At 40.2% G+C, this 14,487-nt stretch overlaps 2 protein-coding genes across 8 annotated transcripts in view; one reads left to right on the forward strand and one right to left on the reverse strand.

Moving 5' to 3' along the window:
- The window catches only part of scml2 (Scm polycomb group protein like 2), a 28,149-nt gene extending 20,121 nt beyond the window's left edge, over window positions 1–8,028 (reverse strand). For 2 of the 3 annotated variants that reach the window (XM_040011197.1, XM_040011195.1), the window contains exons 1-5: window positions 7,929–8,028; window positions 4,229–4,302; window positions 3,891–3,959; window positions 3,396–3,466; window positions 29–263 (exon numbers count right to left, since the gene is read on the reverse strand). In XM_040011197.1, the coding sequence (XP_039867131.1) occupies window positions 29–263; window positions 3,396–3,466; window positions 3,891–3,959; window positions 4,229–4,250 (397 nt within the window). In that variant the 5' untranslated portion in view covers window positions 4,251–4,302; window positions 7,929–8,028. Of the gene's footprint in view, window positions 1–28; window positions 264–3,395; window positions 3,467–3,890; window positions 3,960–4,228; window positions 4,303–7,924 lie in introns of all 3 variants that reach the window. The other variant, XM_040011196.1, reaches the window with a different exon arrangement.
- Window positions 8,029–10,130: 2,102 nt separating this feature from the next.
- Window positions 10,131–14,487, forward strand: part of cdkl5 (cyclin-dependent kinase-like 5) — a 41,511-nt gene continuing 37,154 nt past the window's right edge. For 2 of the 5 annotated variants that reach the window (XM_040011354.1, XM_040011356.1), the window contains exons 1-2: window positions 10,131–10,696; window positions 13,424–13,793. In XM_040011354.1, the coding sequence (XP_039867288.1) occupies window positions 13,757–13,793 (37 nt within the window). In that variant the 5' untranslated portion in view covers window positions 10,131–10,696; window positions 13,424–13,756. The remainder of the gene's footprint in view (window positions 10,697–13,423; window positions 13,794–14,487) is intronic. The other 3 variants (XM_040011355.1, XM_040011357.1, XM_040011358.1) reach the window with 3 other exon arrangements.

Genomic DNA, 14,487 nt, shown 5'->3' on the forward strand with positions numbered 1-14,487 from the left:
TTCCCGGTAACAGCAGGAAGGCACCCACCGAGCGGCGGCTGCAGCATGTCTCCGTTCCTCTCGCAGGTTCCTATTGGCTGGATGTCCAACGAGTCGACCAGCCGCCAGAAATCGTTGGTGTTGTCGCTACCATCCAGACGCAGGCGTAGCCGAGTGCCCATCATCCCCATCACCGTTGCGATGCACACCGAGTTAGAGTTGCGAGGGTCCCGTGCTTCAAGTTTCATACCTGCCTTGAAGTCATTGGTGGGGGGGACTCTGGACTGCAGAGGGATACCAACAGACCTTCAGTCATCGCTCCTTGAACATGAAAGATGAGTCTGCTAATATTCCTCGAATGTGTACTGGCAATAACAACTACAAGAAAAACAGTTGTTAGTAACCGTCTTAGTTTTTTGTGACTTTTGCAGCCTGTGGTATTTAGCCCATCTGATTATATTTGACGCGGTGCCCGAGAACCACTTTATGTCGTTCAGTATACAGTACTGTGCAAAAGTCTTGAGCCACTTCCATTTCTTTTATTTTTCCTGGAAAACAGGAAAGAGGTGCAGCAATTTTTTGAAACATGTGCACACACACAAATGGAAACACAGTATATAAGACAAAAACGGAGCTTTTACAATTCTACCAAGCTGGAAAGCTAATAATTGGTATGACCACCTTTATTCTTCAGTACAGCCTGAACTCACTCAGGCAGCTTGTCATTTCTTTAAGTCGTCTTCAGGAATAGTTCTCTGGGTTTCTTGAAAGCTCTTCCTTGGATGTTGGCTGCCTTTTGTTCTGTTCTTTGGGGAAGGCAATCCATGACTGATGACTGAAACACTCATTGTTGTACCTCTCTGCTGAACTCGTCTGTACATGCTGTAAATGAGACCTCTTGCCACTGATTTTCAGTCCACTTCATGAGTAGTTTGGCATACCTTCTCCCTGTTTCCCTATATTAAGAATGGCTTAACAGCCATTGGATCTGAAGGCTCAAGTCCATCTCTCAGGCTCTGTGTCAGGTCCAGAATACAAAGAAATGAGGGGCAGAGGGCTCAGGAACAATCCTGTTGCACACATCCAGGTGATATGGATTGTGTGTTGCATGTAGATTGTGGTGTTTTGATCCTCAGTGACGTTGCTGCTGCTGCCACAGCGCTCTTTGATATTAATGCATGTCATGTTTGTAACTGCGATGTCTTTTTAATTATGGATGTATTTACTGACAGCTGAGGAAAAACACACAGAAAACTTTCAAAAAGGATAACAAATGTTACAAACTGAGGAAATATTTAAGGTAAAAAGCCAGAATTAACTATTACGGTTCATATTACAAATTGTGCTCATATGTTTGGGAGCCAGTCAAGGTTTTTCTTACAGTTATGTCTGGAAGGTTACTTTCAAGATGTAATACTTTACCAGTTTTTCATTTTTCTCAGAATTTTACTTATTAGATTTTGATAACTTTTTATTTTTCTAACAATTTAAACTGATGACATAAAGCTGAAAAATCCTTAAACCAGTGGGGTAAAGCTCATAAAAATGGGAGTTGTGCAAAATTCAGCTCTTTACTGGAAACCAATTCACTTGTCATGCATACGGCACCTTAACATTACATTGAACAATTCTATACTTTTAACTTTGTGGGAACAGTCTGGAGAAGGCCCTTTTCTTTTCCAGCATGGCTGAGCCCCATTTGCACAAACAAAGGCCTTTAAAGGCATCGGTTGAAGTTTGGTGTGGAAGAACTTGAATGACCCTGACCTTAACCGCATCAAACACCTTTGGGATGAACTAGAACAGCCAGGCCCTTTTGCCAAACATCAGTGTCTGACCTCAAAAATGCTCTTTTGGATGAATGGCACAAAGTTCCCACAAAACACTCCAAAATCTTGTAGAAAGCCAGAAGAGTGGAAACTCTGCAAATAGGGACCAACTCCTTATTAATGCCTATGCTTACTTCACAACACTGTGGATCATTGCATATGAAACAAACTCCACTCACAACAACCGTGTTGACTGAAATGTTTCTTGTAAACAAATACTATATGTGGGGTTTTTTTAATAAACCAATCAGGAAGTACCTCTTTTGTCTGAAATCATCACAGAATGTTTTTGTGCCAGGAAACCTGGGTGTTATTTTTGACTCTGAGCTTGGTTTTATCCCACATATTAAACATGTAACCAAAATTGGATTTTATCATCTAAAAAATATAGCCAGAGTCCGCCCTATTCTCTCTCGGGCCAACACGGAGATGCTGATGCATGCTTTTATTACCAGTCGCATTGATTACTGTAATGCCCTGCTCTCTGGTCTTCCTAAGAAGAATATTTCAACTTTACAACTTTTGCAAAACTCGGCAGCTCGTGTGCTGACGAAGACCAGAGGGCGGGCCCACATTACACCGGTTTTAGAATCGCTGCATTGGCTCCCCGTGTGTTTCAGGATCGATTTTAAAGTTCTTTTATTGGTTTTTAAATGTCTTAATGGTCTTGGGCCTTCTTATCTCTCAGATCTGCTTTTACCATATGAACCCTCGCGGACCCTGAGGTCCTCTGGTACTGGCCTTTTGATTGTCCCTAAAGTCAGGACACATACTCACGGAGAGGCAGCTTTTCAGTGGTACGGTCCTCGTCTGTGGAACAGCCTGCCGGAGGACCTCAGGCCCGCAGAGAACGTACATGTTTTTAAGAACAGGCTCAAGACCCACCTTTTTAATTTAGCTTTTACTTAGCGTTTATTTATTTTATGCTTATTTATTCTATCCTGTTATTCTATTATTAATTTAGGCTTTACCTAATATTTATTGATTTTATTCTTATTCATTTTTTAATCTTCTTACTCTATTTATATTTATATTTATATTGTATCCTGTTCTTATTTATTTTATCATTTTACCCTGTATATATCCTATTGTGTCATATCTCCAGTGTTTCCTCAGAGGGCGCTCTCTGCACCGGGGCTGTGATCGACCGTGGCTGCTGGGGCTCTGGGGGTCCTCTCAGCCTGGCTGGGGGGCTCCTTTGCCTCCCTCCTGCTGTGTGCCCAGCCTGGAGGCTGCGGTCTGTGACCGGCTCCCGGTGCAGACGGCTCCCTGTTATAGTGTTTCCTCACTTGGCTCATGCGAACCCAGCCCAATTTTTACTCTTTAAGTGTGCGCGCGTGTGTGTGTGTGTGGGGGGGGGGGGGATATGTGTGTATTCACATCATTTATGTTAATGAGAGTGTGGGGAGTGAGTTGGAGGGTGGGGTGGGCTGCTTTTAACTATGTAAAGCACTTTGTGCTACATTTTTTGTATGAAAAGTGCTTTATAAATAAAGACTGATTGATTGATTGATTGAAAGAAGCAATATGCTGAAAAGGGAAATTAATGATATGGCATCTTAAAAAAGCTTCTTAATGATCAAGTACCTGTTTGAAGCAAGAGGGCGACGCTGCAGTGGAGGACGTTTCTCTCAGATATTCCTCCCAGCTGAACGGTTCTGGCACAGAGGACGGAAACAAAACGCAGATCAGTCAGATACAGAGCGGGTCAAAAAAGTGTAAAAAGATCACGTGTTAAAATAAAACCAATCAACAAAAAAACCCTTGTAATAACACTAAGGCTAATTTAAGTGAAAGGAAAAGAAGCAATCCCCACTTTATATTTATAAAAGCAAAGTAAAGCTTAGTCTGCGCAGGATGTCAGAAATACACAAAAGAACGTGAGTAATACTGTTAGAAAAGCACTGTTAGGTGCTTTTGTTAACCTACCCCGGAAACTTACTAAAAAAAAGACATAATGAGTTACTAACTGTGGAAGTGGTGACACTGCAGTGGCTGGATTAATAAAAAAAGGTTTAAATTAGACTGATAATGAGAGGGTTAACAAAGAGGAGTGACACGGCAGAGATCTGCACAGCTAACCATTAGACTTGTCGAGAGCAGAGCCCGCTGTGATGCTGCTCCGTCTCTCCTTCTTCTCCTCCTTTTGATCTGAAATCAAAGCGGTGATTGAACGGCTCATCAGAATTATGGAGCTTCTGATATACAGACTTTAATTACTGTGAGAATGAAGGCATTGTAACAGCTCTCAAACTACCTCAAACATACCAAACATAAAAGACTCCAATCGTGTCTTTGTTAAAAAAACAAAAGAAAGAAAAAACAAAAGAAAATCAGCGAGGATTTTGATCGTTTTGGGATGTACCTTCTAGTTTGGGGTTTTTGGATCAAATTGGCACAAAGGCACTGTGCAGGCTTACCTCTGTGTGGCGTTCGGCCCATGATGACTGTGCTTCTTCGGGTCAAGTCAGGCAGGCAGCTACCCAAACAGATGCTAGAAATAACACAGTCAAAAGAGTTCATCTCAGTAGAGATCAAATGTAACCACTTAATAGCCACAAGCAATTTCCGTTGAGGGTTTTCATGTAACATAAACTTATACTTACGACAACATTAGAAATTTGATTATTTCAGATAATTAAATGGAAAATACTCTGTACTAAGCCCACGTAACAACATTAACAGATTATAAACTTATTTTAAAAATGCGTCCACTTTTTTTTCCACTTAGAAAGCTGACGTTCCTCTAGTTTCCAGAATATTGGAGAATTTACTTTGGAATACTACCGCAGCTTTATAAAGCACTAAATAGTTTAGAGCTAAATTACATTTCAGATCTGCTGCTACATTATGAAAAGTCCAGACCTCTCAGATTGTCTGGAACATGTCTGCTTGCTGTCCACAAGATTAAAACTATACACCGCAAGGCAACATTCAGTTTCTATGAATTACAAACTGGAGGAAAAAAAGCTTTTTTTATTAAATTTTCTGTCCGTGTAGTAGTCCACTCTAATGTGTAATTTCCTGTTTAGTCTGTTTTATTTTATCTTGCACTCTGTTTCGTCTAAATCTTGTTGAAATGTCTTTTTAAGTCGTCTTTCGCCTTTTCTGTCATCTGTAAAGTACACCCATTTACCTCGTTGTTTAAAATTACTTCGCAAATAAGCCTGTTTGACCTTTTTCAAAAATGCTGTGATATTTTGCTCACTCTCAACAAATCTCAGGGAAAAAGACCAAAAATGAAAAATGACTCTATCCAACTGTGTAGCCAAAGCCTACCAACTTACTCCTGTTATTGTGAATTACCTAAAAGCATAGTGAGCCGTGCTTTTGCACCAGGCGACCGTTTGTAACCATTACTTTGAGTCAAGTGCTTCTACAACCAATTGAATCCAAACATGGCTAAAAATAGTACCTACCAAACATAGCGTCCACACTTGTTTGAGTGCCACTTGTGGCACAATACAGACAAGTTAGGGAAGTACTGACAGAGCTGGATTAACATGTTTTAGTCATTTTATAGGATGAAAATCAGCCATTTCTCAAAGCCCTCTGTGTTATTTTTCTAACTGTAACCTATAATTTCCCTAAACTTTCCACATTTACATTTCAGGGGTCGTAGAGGATGCGCAAGAGCTGTTCATTGTGCAAAACAAACAATGAACTTCAAGCAGAGGCAAAGAGGTAAAACATGTCCAACAACTGCTCACTACCACTCATTTTAACTAGTTCAATTCCATGTGAACTCATCTGCTAGCAGCTTTTCAACCATTATTACTCCTTTTTCAAGAAAATCAAACTGTTACCACACTGCTTAAGCTCCGAATCTGGTCCAAAACCGAGGATCAATTTTAAGAGAAACTTCAGCACAGTGCCACTCCATGCAAATTCTGTACATAGCTACAGCTCAAACTGAAGAGAAGAAAAAAAATAATCCACAGCACACAAAAGAGACAAAAATACAAATTAAATCCACAAATCCAAAGGTTAAGATGTCTTCAGAAGCCTCACAATGTCTCCTTTCTTTGTGCTTCAAAGTTTTAGCATCTGCAATGTATTGTGGCCGATCCTCCCTCTGAAACCCCCCCTCTCTCTAACCCCCCCTGTGCAATGAATCCCACTGAGTCAGAAGAAGCCATAAAGATTCCAAGCTGCCATAAAAAACCATTAAGACGTGTGGAAGTGGGACGTCTGCTGGCAGACATGAAAAGGATTCCAGCTCCAGACCGGTTCAGTGTTTGCATTGGTTTGTCCGCCTTCCTCAAGAGGGTCAGACAAAACTGCCCCGCAGACCAGGAAGCACTTAATTTTTACAATCTCCATTTCCACTCATGCAGCCACTGATCTGGGATTAGTGCGACGTTCACAAAACGGAACAGTGAGAAGACGTGAAAAAGCCGTAACTCTCACTCAACAGGAGCTGTCAAAGTGTTTGTCACTGATTTTATTTTTATTTTTTTATAAGGCACACATGTTTAAATTTAAAAAAAAATCTTTCTTATACTACAAACTGATTTTTGACTGTGTTATGTTCACTGGTCACTAAATTATTAGGATTTCCAGTTGTGGAAGAAAGCTAGCAAAGCAATAACAGAGGAACACAGAAAGTTTGTTTTGTTTCTTGACCAAAGATAAAGGCGGCCAATAAAACAAATCTCAGTCATCTTCCCCCAAAAGCTTTTTCTGACTCTTAATTAAGAGTCAAAGATACCTTGTTTATTTCTATTAATAATTAATCTAACTTCTTTTTTTATTATTAATATTTTTGTTGTTCTTTTTAGTTTGGCAGTGAAAATGTGGAAAAAATGCTAAAAAAAAACAACAACAAAGAAACAAAAAGTTTAAAACCAAAGAGTAATGTGGCGTAAAGGTCTGGGTTCTTATTATTATTTTACTTTTAATTTTTAAATAAAATTTAAAGCATCACAAAAGATAAAGAAGAAAAATAAACGTGAGAGCAAAAACATAGTGGATTACAGTGCAGTACAGTAACGCTGCACGTTCTTAACTGTAAACTGAGCATCTGGTAGTTTTGATTATTTCAGTTTTAACTGCATTTCAGAGACAAACAGAAAAAAATAAAGTGAGAAATTATTTATCTGATGAAGAATGAAGACGGTTGCTCCACGCAACCGACTCTCAACGACCAAATGGGGGAAGGTGACTTGCTGATTATTAGATAACATAATAACACCTTTACTCAACTGTTGAATAATAACTTGGTTTTTTTTAATTATGAGGGATGTTTATTTACGCTACATCACTGTCTTCGCTTTTTTTCTTCAATGAAATGTTACAAGAGTGAGACGAGCTTCCAAAACCGGGTTTGAAACCACGCTCTCGGCCTGGCCTGGTGTTTCCTCTGTGAGGCAGGACAGTTGGGAGACAGGACGGTGAAGGGATCACATTACTGCTGCTGGGAGGCTGAGGGGTGTGTGAGCCGCTGCAGGGCGTCACCTCCGCGATCATAACTTGGGATTCTTTCAGACCCCATAACTTTAACAGCAAAATATTTCTTTTCTTCTTTTTTTTCCAAGTCAAACTGTTTTCGCAGCACCAGCATTAAAGATGAGTCGCATAAAAGCTTTGAAATGGAACAGCATGCAGGTTTAGAGGAAACTATAAATAAAAAAATTAAACGTGCATTGCTCTTTTTTAAAATTTGAAGCCTGTGAGGAGGGAGGAAGTTAAATAAGCTGAAGGTAGAAATTTAAATGTGAAGAAAAGTCTGTGACGCATTTTCATTTGGGTTATGGTCACATTTAGTGGGCGGGACAGTGCTCCTCACACGGGCTAAACACTGCTAACGATACACTGTATCCACAGCGGTGTAACTACAAGGCTGCAGGATCGCGCTAAACGGGTGTTTTTCTTTTCCTCCTCAGTTGCAGAGCGATCCTCTGCATTAGTCCAGTAAACAGAAAGCAAAGGGAAAGCTGCAGAGTTCTATGTAGCTACTGTAGGCAGCACCGAGCTGCCCGTCTGCACAGACTACAGTATAAACACGCTCCGCTGTCCGACACTGCGTGCGCTAATAGTAGGAAAGCTGAGCGCTTTTGACGGCAGCACGGAAAACAAAACAACACACGAGACTAATAAAGAGGGATGAGCCGTACCAACCGTGTCAACTGGGTATTTTGATGCGAGACTCCTCACTTTCTATCAGATGCAAGCCGCCATATTCGCTGCAGCTTCGCGCATGTCCACCGCGCAGTGCTGTAATTCATTTTTTCTTTTTTTTTTCTTCTTGTTAAAAAAAATAACCAGGTTAGAGCAGGGGAAATATTAATTAGGCCTTGTATTAAGAAAGTATTGATTCATGTTGGGTATTTATATTAAACAGCATGTCACGTGGAAACGAAAATCTTTTTCTTTATGTGTATTTTTGTTATTGTGGCATGCTAATTATCACACGGGGGGTGATGAGAATAGAGATGACATGAAATGTAAGTGACGGAAGGTAAGCTGTGTTAATAATTAAAAAATGTTTTTAATCAATAAATTAAATTAGCTGAAAAAACAGACACGTAATCTGTGTTACAGTAACAACAGAGCAGTTACATTCAAAATTGTAAATTTTGAATTTTGAATAATTTATTAATGTAAAACTATAAATGCGCTTTCGCGAAAATCATGCATTTTAAATAGTAAAATCAGCAAATGACAATGATGTGATTTGTGGTATATTATCAAAGCTGATATAATCATGGCTGGTTGAGAAGGAGTTCATTTTGTTTGCTTTGTCACTTCAGTTGTAACAACGTGTCTGTTTCAAACAGTTCAGTTTTCTAAAATTGCATTTTAATTGATTGTAACCAATATAATTAGGTAACATTTTGTATGTTGTATTTTTTTGTGTAAAAAGTATTTCTAATAATGCTAATTGAACATTTGTCACTTTTTTGTTTTGCTTTTTTTAATTTCATGGGTATAAAAACGCCTTTTGGGTTAATTCTAGTATATTTTCCCCTTTTTTTTTCTTTCTCCATTTATTTATTCAGTGACTATAACAGCACCATACTATATAGGAGTAATGAATGAACTGTTTCTACCTGAAATGTAATGGAATAAACATCCAAAGTAGTATAGAGTAACAGAAATACTCAACTAAGGTTCCTCAAGTATGTTTTGTGTACAGTATTCCAGTTAAATGCATTAGTTATGTAACACAGCTACAGATTTAAAAGATAGCTACATAATAGTCTAGAAATATTGTCACATGGCAGTAGTTTATAAGTGAAGATCCTCTTCCAGTTGTGACACTGTGGCAGAAAACAAACTCTTTCAAATCTCAGTATATGAACAGTAATTACTTTTCTCTCTCATAGTAATTGTGGTATGAAATCCAAGTGGCAAAGTGTTTTTTTTCCTTTGTAAAATGGTTATGCACATTCACCAACCAAATGACACCACACAACACGTAACATAATAGTCAGTTGGCTACTGTCCATTAAAACATTTATAAAACTGTTCATATTTGCACTTTTACTTCTTTGTGTAGCAAAAGAAATGAGCTGGCCATTTACCTGGATGCTATTATGTATTCAGATTTAGTATAGACATAACAGTACAGAGAAACCTGTTTGTTTGTTTTAGTTTAATAGTTTATTGTAATATCTTTTTCTTTTACATAAATTTAGAAATAATCTCAAGCCTTGTGCTATAATTATTGTGGTATCTTGTTGCATTGGGAATTACTTTAATAGGTTTAGATTTTAATAAACAATCACCCCACACACTGTGATGCACTGGCAGACAAAATGATCCAATACAGGCACAGGTAGAGCTCTCAGTCTGAAAAAGGACAACTGGGGTTTGTAAGTCATTAACTTTTAGTATAACAAATGTTGCTCAGACAAAAGGGTAAGTCATTTTTTAAAGTACATTTAGCCTATATTTGCTGATATTTGCTACAGTTTACATAAATACACGCCTTAATGGCATTCCTCTTTCTCCATAAACTATTCTCCTCATGGCTGCTGGACGGAAACTGAAAAAAATATTTATCTTATGAACACGTTAACCACATTTCCTCAGAAAAGATAAATCACACCTGCCAAAATGAACTCGAGAAGGTCAAACCGAGACCAGAAGGAGGTGTGTGTGTGTGTGGGGGGGGGGGGGGGGGGGGGGGTCACACACAAACAAAATAATGCAGCATTTAATGTGCACCATCTTTCTAACACCTGCTCTCATTACGAAGCCGGTCGATGCAGTGTCCGTGAGTCCAGTGGATTCACACCGATTTCGCCAATTAGTGCATTGGTGGAGGGGAGGTGTAGGTGAGAGCGAGTGGAGAGGAGCTGCAGGAAGATTTTTAATCAGTGACACAACATGGGTTGACCAAAGGGGAGGGGAGGGAGGCAGCAGCAGTAATTAACAGTGTAAAAATCTGCGTGCTGCTGGAAGGAGACGATCACCGGGCTTATCAAACGCTCAACAAACAGTGCGCTGGACTGCATTTCCATCCCAAAGTTTTATTTTATCTCGACTCGCTGTGGATCTTAAACCACTGCTGGAACGCGCAGACGTCCGTGTTTCTATTGGCTGTGCGCAGCGTCGCTCAGAGGAATGACGATTTTGCTGCTATAACCAGCTGATGCTGAGGCTATGAACGCGGAGCCTCTGAAGAACTGTTGACGGTACATTGACACCCCGTCATCGGCGTTATGCCTGCGGATTCGGTCTACCGTCCGTCCAAAGACTGAGTGAGTAGGACATTTGATCGTGTCACGACGCACAGGCCCGGGTTTCCCCCCTCCTCCATCTCCTGTCGCTCCACATGATGTTTCTTCGTCTTCCCACATCATCATTTTCATGGGCATGATGCTCCGTGCTTCACAGATTGAGCTTTCTCACTTCGTACAGGCGTCACATCGCATCTGCAGGTAAACCTTCGCGTGGTTTAAACGGTGGATGGGCTACGAGGTTTTTTACTCGTTATCTCGTAGGATTTGATTTGATTTCATTTTTGGTATGTGTTGGGAATGATGTCTTACCACGGGTTCATGAGTAAAGGCTTTTTTCTTCTTGAATTGTGGATGTTGTTGTGCAACATTGTCGTGAACGTGGACCGTTATAATGTATGCACTGGTTGCTGTGTAGGCTGAGAATCGCGTGGACAGCGATGGAATGGTGGTGCGCTCTGCAACGCAGCGACGAAAGAGACGCAGTTTCGGTGCAGAGAGAGCAGCATTACTATCCTCCCCCCACCCCCCTCTCTCACCTCACGCAAACACACATAGTCTCGTGCACGCGGACGCACGCACCTGCCTATTAAATTTACACTCCCAAACTCACTTATTGCCGAGGTTTCTTTGCATGCAGACTCCAACGAGCCTCAGTTGCAGTGTCGTGTTGCCGTCCATTCTATATTCATTCAGTATTTTCTGGACCTTCACGGTGATGTTTTCACCTTGTTTCCATTTCGTTTTGCAAGGAGAGGAAGCAGCTTATCAATAAACCGAATGCATGCTGTATCCATTTTATTTCCTCCCTAAAGTATGAGCTCTAATGTCTCATAGATCACTCTTGTCGCTGGCGTATACCTATTAAAATGTGCACTACGAATTAATTCACTACCCACTGTCCTTAAATGACAAGCCATGGGTGGCCTTAACGTCCACCTTATCTCTTCCCCTGGAAAGACTTAGCTGTGTGGAGCGTACACTGCATAGGAAAACGCCCACACAGGCACATGAGCCAAGTCAACATTAAAGTGTTTTTTGCACTGCTGAATAAATCAAGTGTTATACAAATGAAGTTGGACTGATACCGTGAGAAGCTTTGATGGTTCCTGTCCAGCAGCATTCACATTACAAAAGAGGCATTTAATATTCGTGGTCAGTTTTTGGATGTGTGACAAGAGACAGTCTGCCTTTAGATGTAATTGTTCTGGGGCTTTTTTTTCTTTGCTTTGCTTAAACAAAATAATAACAATATTACTTGTACATAGATGTATAATAACCTCACAGAAAGATTGAGGGGTAACTATAAGCAAAGAGGGAGAATGTTAAATCTTCACATCAACCATCTCGGCTTGACAGATTCAGAGTTCTGCAGAGACAGCGGTCACTTCACAAAGTGTAACTGTTGCTGATGTGAGAGTGGTTTTGGAAAGTAAAACAACTGTTTTTGACCTAATGATCCTTTAGCTTAAAACCCAAGAGGTCACCGGGATTGTTCTAAATCCTCCTGACGCAGACGTGAATTTACACATCCGCTTTCCTTGATTGAATTTCACCCAATAATTCTACAGATGATCTGGGTGTTGTCACGCTGTGTGATTGAGTGCTCGGAGCTAAGTTCAAGTCTGACGCCACACCTGAGAGGGTATTGCTGAGGTGTAGGTTGTAATGATGACCCAATTCTTACCCTAATGCTATAGTTTGGAGAAAGACAAAGCAGACCTATTTGAGGAACTAATGAGAGTAGATTTTGATGTTTGTCATTTAGAATGATTATTTTCTTTGTTCTGTGATTGCTAAAACTGGGAGAGCAACTTATTAAAAACCATAATTACATATTCTTTTTGCTTGTTTGGGTTGTGATGACTTAGACCTCAGAGGGTTAACTTGCTAATACCAAGAATGTGTCATTTTTACTGTGTTCAACATCCAGTTTACCTTGTTAACACTTCCTTGTTAGCCCAAACACAAAAACTGTTAATAGTTTTGCAATATTTAGGTGTTATGTAAAATATCTTGATGCATGCATCCAGGTAAGGAAATCCCAGAAAGCTTGATCGTGTTCACCTGGATCTCGTTTTTACAGTGGGAGAAACGTTTAATCACTCATCCAAGTGACTTCTTCAGTCTCACTCACTTGGATGAGTGACGAAACATTTCTCCCACCAAGATGATGAACACAATCAGCTTTCTGGGATTACATAAAGTACTTGACAAATTTTTTTGGAGCCGACGACAGGAAACACGAATGACGACACAGAATGTGATGGTTAATCAAGTAGAGACCTTTCACTGAAAACCACAAACATCACTCAGCTGGTGTCTCCAGAGGGAAAGTCAGGCCGAAATCTGTGGGCTATAGCATGCATCACTGTTTGTTACCAAAATTGTGCCAACCCATTTAGTAAGTGCGGAGATGTTTTATCGGATAAGTGAAAACTTTGACCTGCTGATGGTTGCCGAGTGCTGTAGGCAAATTAAAGAGGATTCATTCTCCTCGCACCATGGATATTAAAGCACTCCATCCAATGGCTGTCAATAACTTTATTAAATAGCAAAAATCCCTTTTTTTGTAGGGACGGTAGAGAAAAAGGTAGGGGATCACTCAGAAGAGTCCTCTTCTGAGGATCTTCTGAGCACCTATGTTGTTGACATGCTTCCTGCAGCATCCTCCATGTTGATGTATAGCTAATTAGAATAGATGGGATCTGTGTGGAAGTCATGCTTAAACCATGAGTTATTTAAACATGTCCTCAAGGAAATATTGCCTTTCTGTATATCTACATGTCCTACTTATTTACTGTCTGTGTCAGGAAGACTAAGAGCATGCAACTCCCTGTGCAAGGAATGATGGGATATTTGGACCTTCAGAGAGACCCTTTGACAACATATTTAATTGCATCTTTGTTTTTGTCTCTGGTCTTCCAGGTTTGTCGGCATGTAGTATTGGATGGAAGTAGAAGAAGGACATCAGCACATGGAATAAAGGGAGCGCAAAGGACATCTGAATACACTCGACTCAGATACCTAATAATTACAATAATAAGAGATATTTTTAAAAAGTCCAGAAAAGAGGCAGAGAGAGAGAAAGAGAGAAGCTATGGTGTAAAGGGAGTGAAGATGGGCTGTGGTCAGACGCTTGCAATGTTCCTCCTGGAGTCCACAGTTCACTCCACCGGCTGGTCAAAGCAGGAGTCTCCTCGCTAAAAACCCGAGCAGCTCATTTCACCCGCTGGAGGAGCCCTCACTCTCGGTGATGTAATGAATAAGTTTGAAGTCCTTGGCATTGTGGGCGAAGGTGGGTGGATTTTACACAGCAGATTTCACTGCATGCTTTAAAACTTGAAGACTTTATGTACTGTTGCTGGTAACACTGGGGTCATAACCAGTGTACATTTTAATGGGATTCAGGTGTCTTACACTGCACAGCTGAAACCTACACACATAGCTGTTGACAGAGAGTATATATCCTACTTTAGCATTTTTGAGCACAGGCAGATTTTAAAGGGGCGCATGAGCCTCAGAGTTTGGTGAAGTCTCCCATGGAGTAATGTCTAATTCGTTATAATAATAGCTTTGGTCATTAGGTCGCCATATTTATCTTAAAACAAAATTGTTTTGGGTTTTTTTGTTTGCATGTATGCCTGTTTGATAAGAATACCTTTAAAGGTTTTACTATGAAGCCTCGCTCTTTCCCATTTTGCAAATTGAAAACATCCCCTGCATATACCTGTTGTTTGGATCCTTTCCACAGCACTAATTTAATCAGTATGTTAACAGTCAAGCATGCTCACCCCTCTGCTGCTCAGTTTATCTTCTCTAACAGTCTCTGTTTTTATTCCTTAATCACGTTCAGTTGCTTCTATTCTGTGTGATTATCATCATCATCAGTGCAGTCCAACCCTTCTTGGTCTTGGTGCAGCAAACAAAAATATGAGTATGAATATGCAGAATCTGCAGGCAAGGGGACAAGATTTTTGTTTAGACCAAAC

The sequence above is a fragment of the Simochromis diagramma genome, unplaced genomic scaffold, assembly GCF_900408965.1.
Source record: "Simochromis diagramma unplaced genomic scaffold, fSimDia1.1 OVJJ01000603.1, whole genome shotgun sequence".
In the NCBI taxonomy this organism is placed as follows: Eukaryota; Metazoa; Chordata; class Actinopteri; order Cichliformes; family Cichlidae; genus Simochromis; species Simochromis diagramma.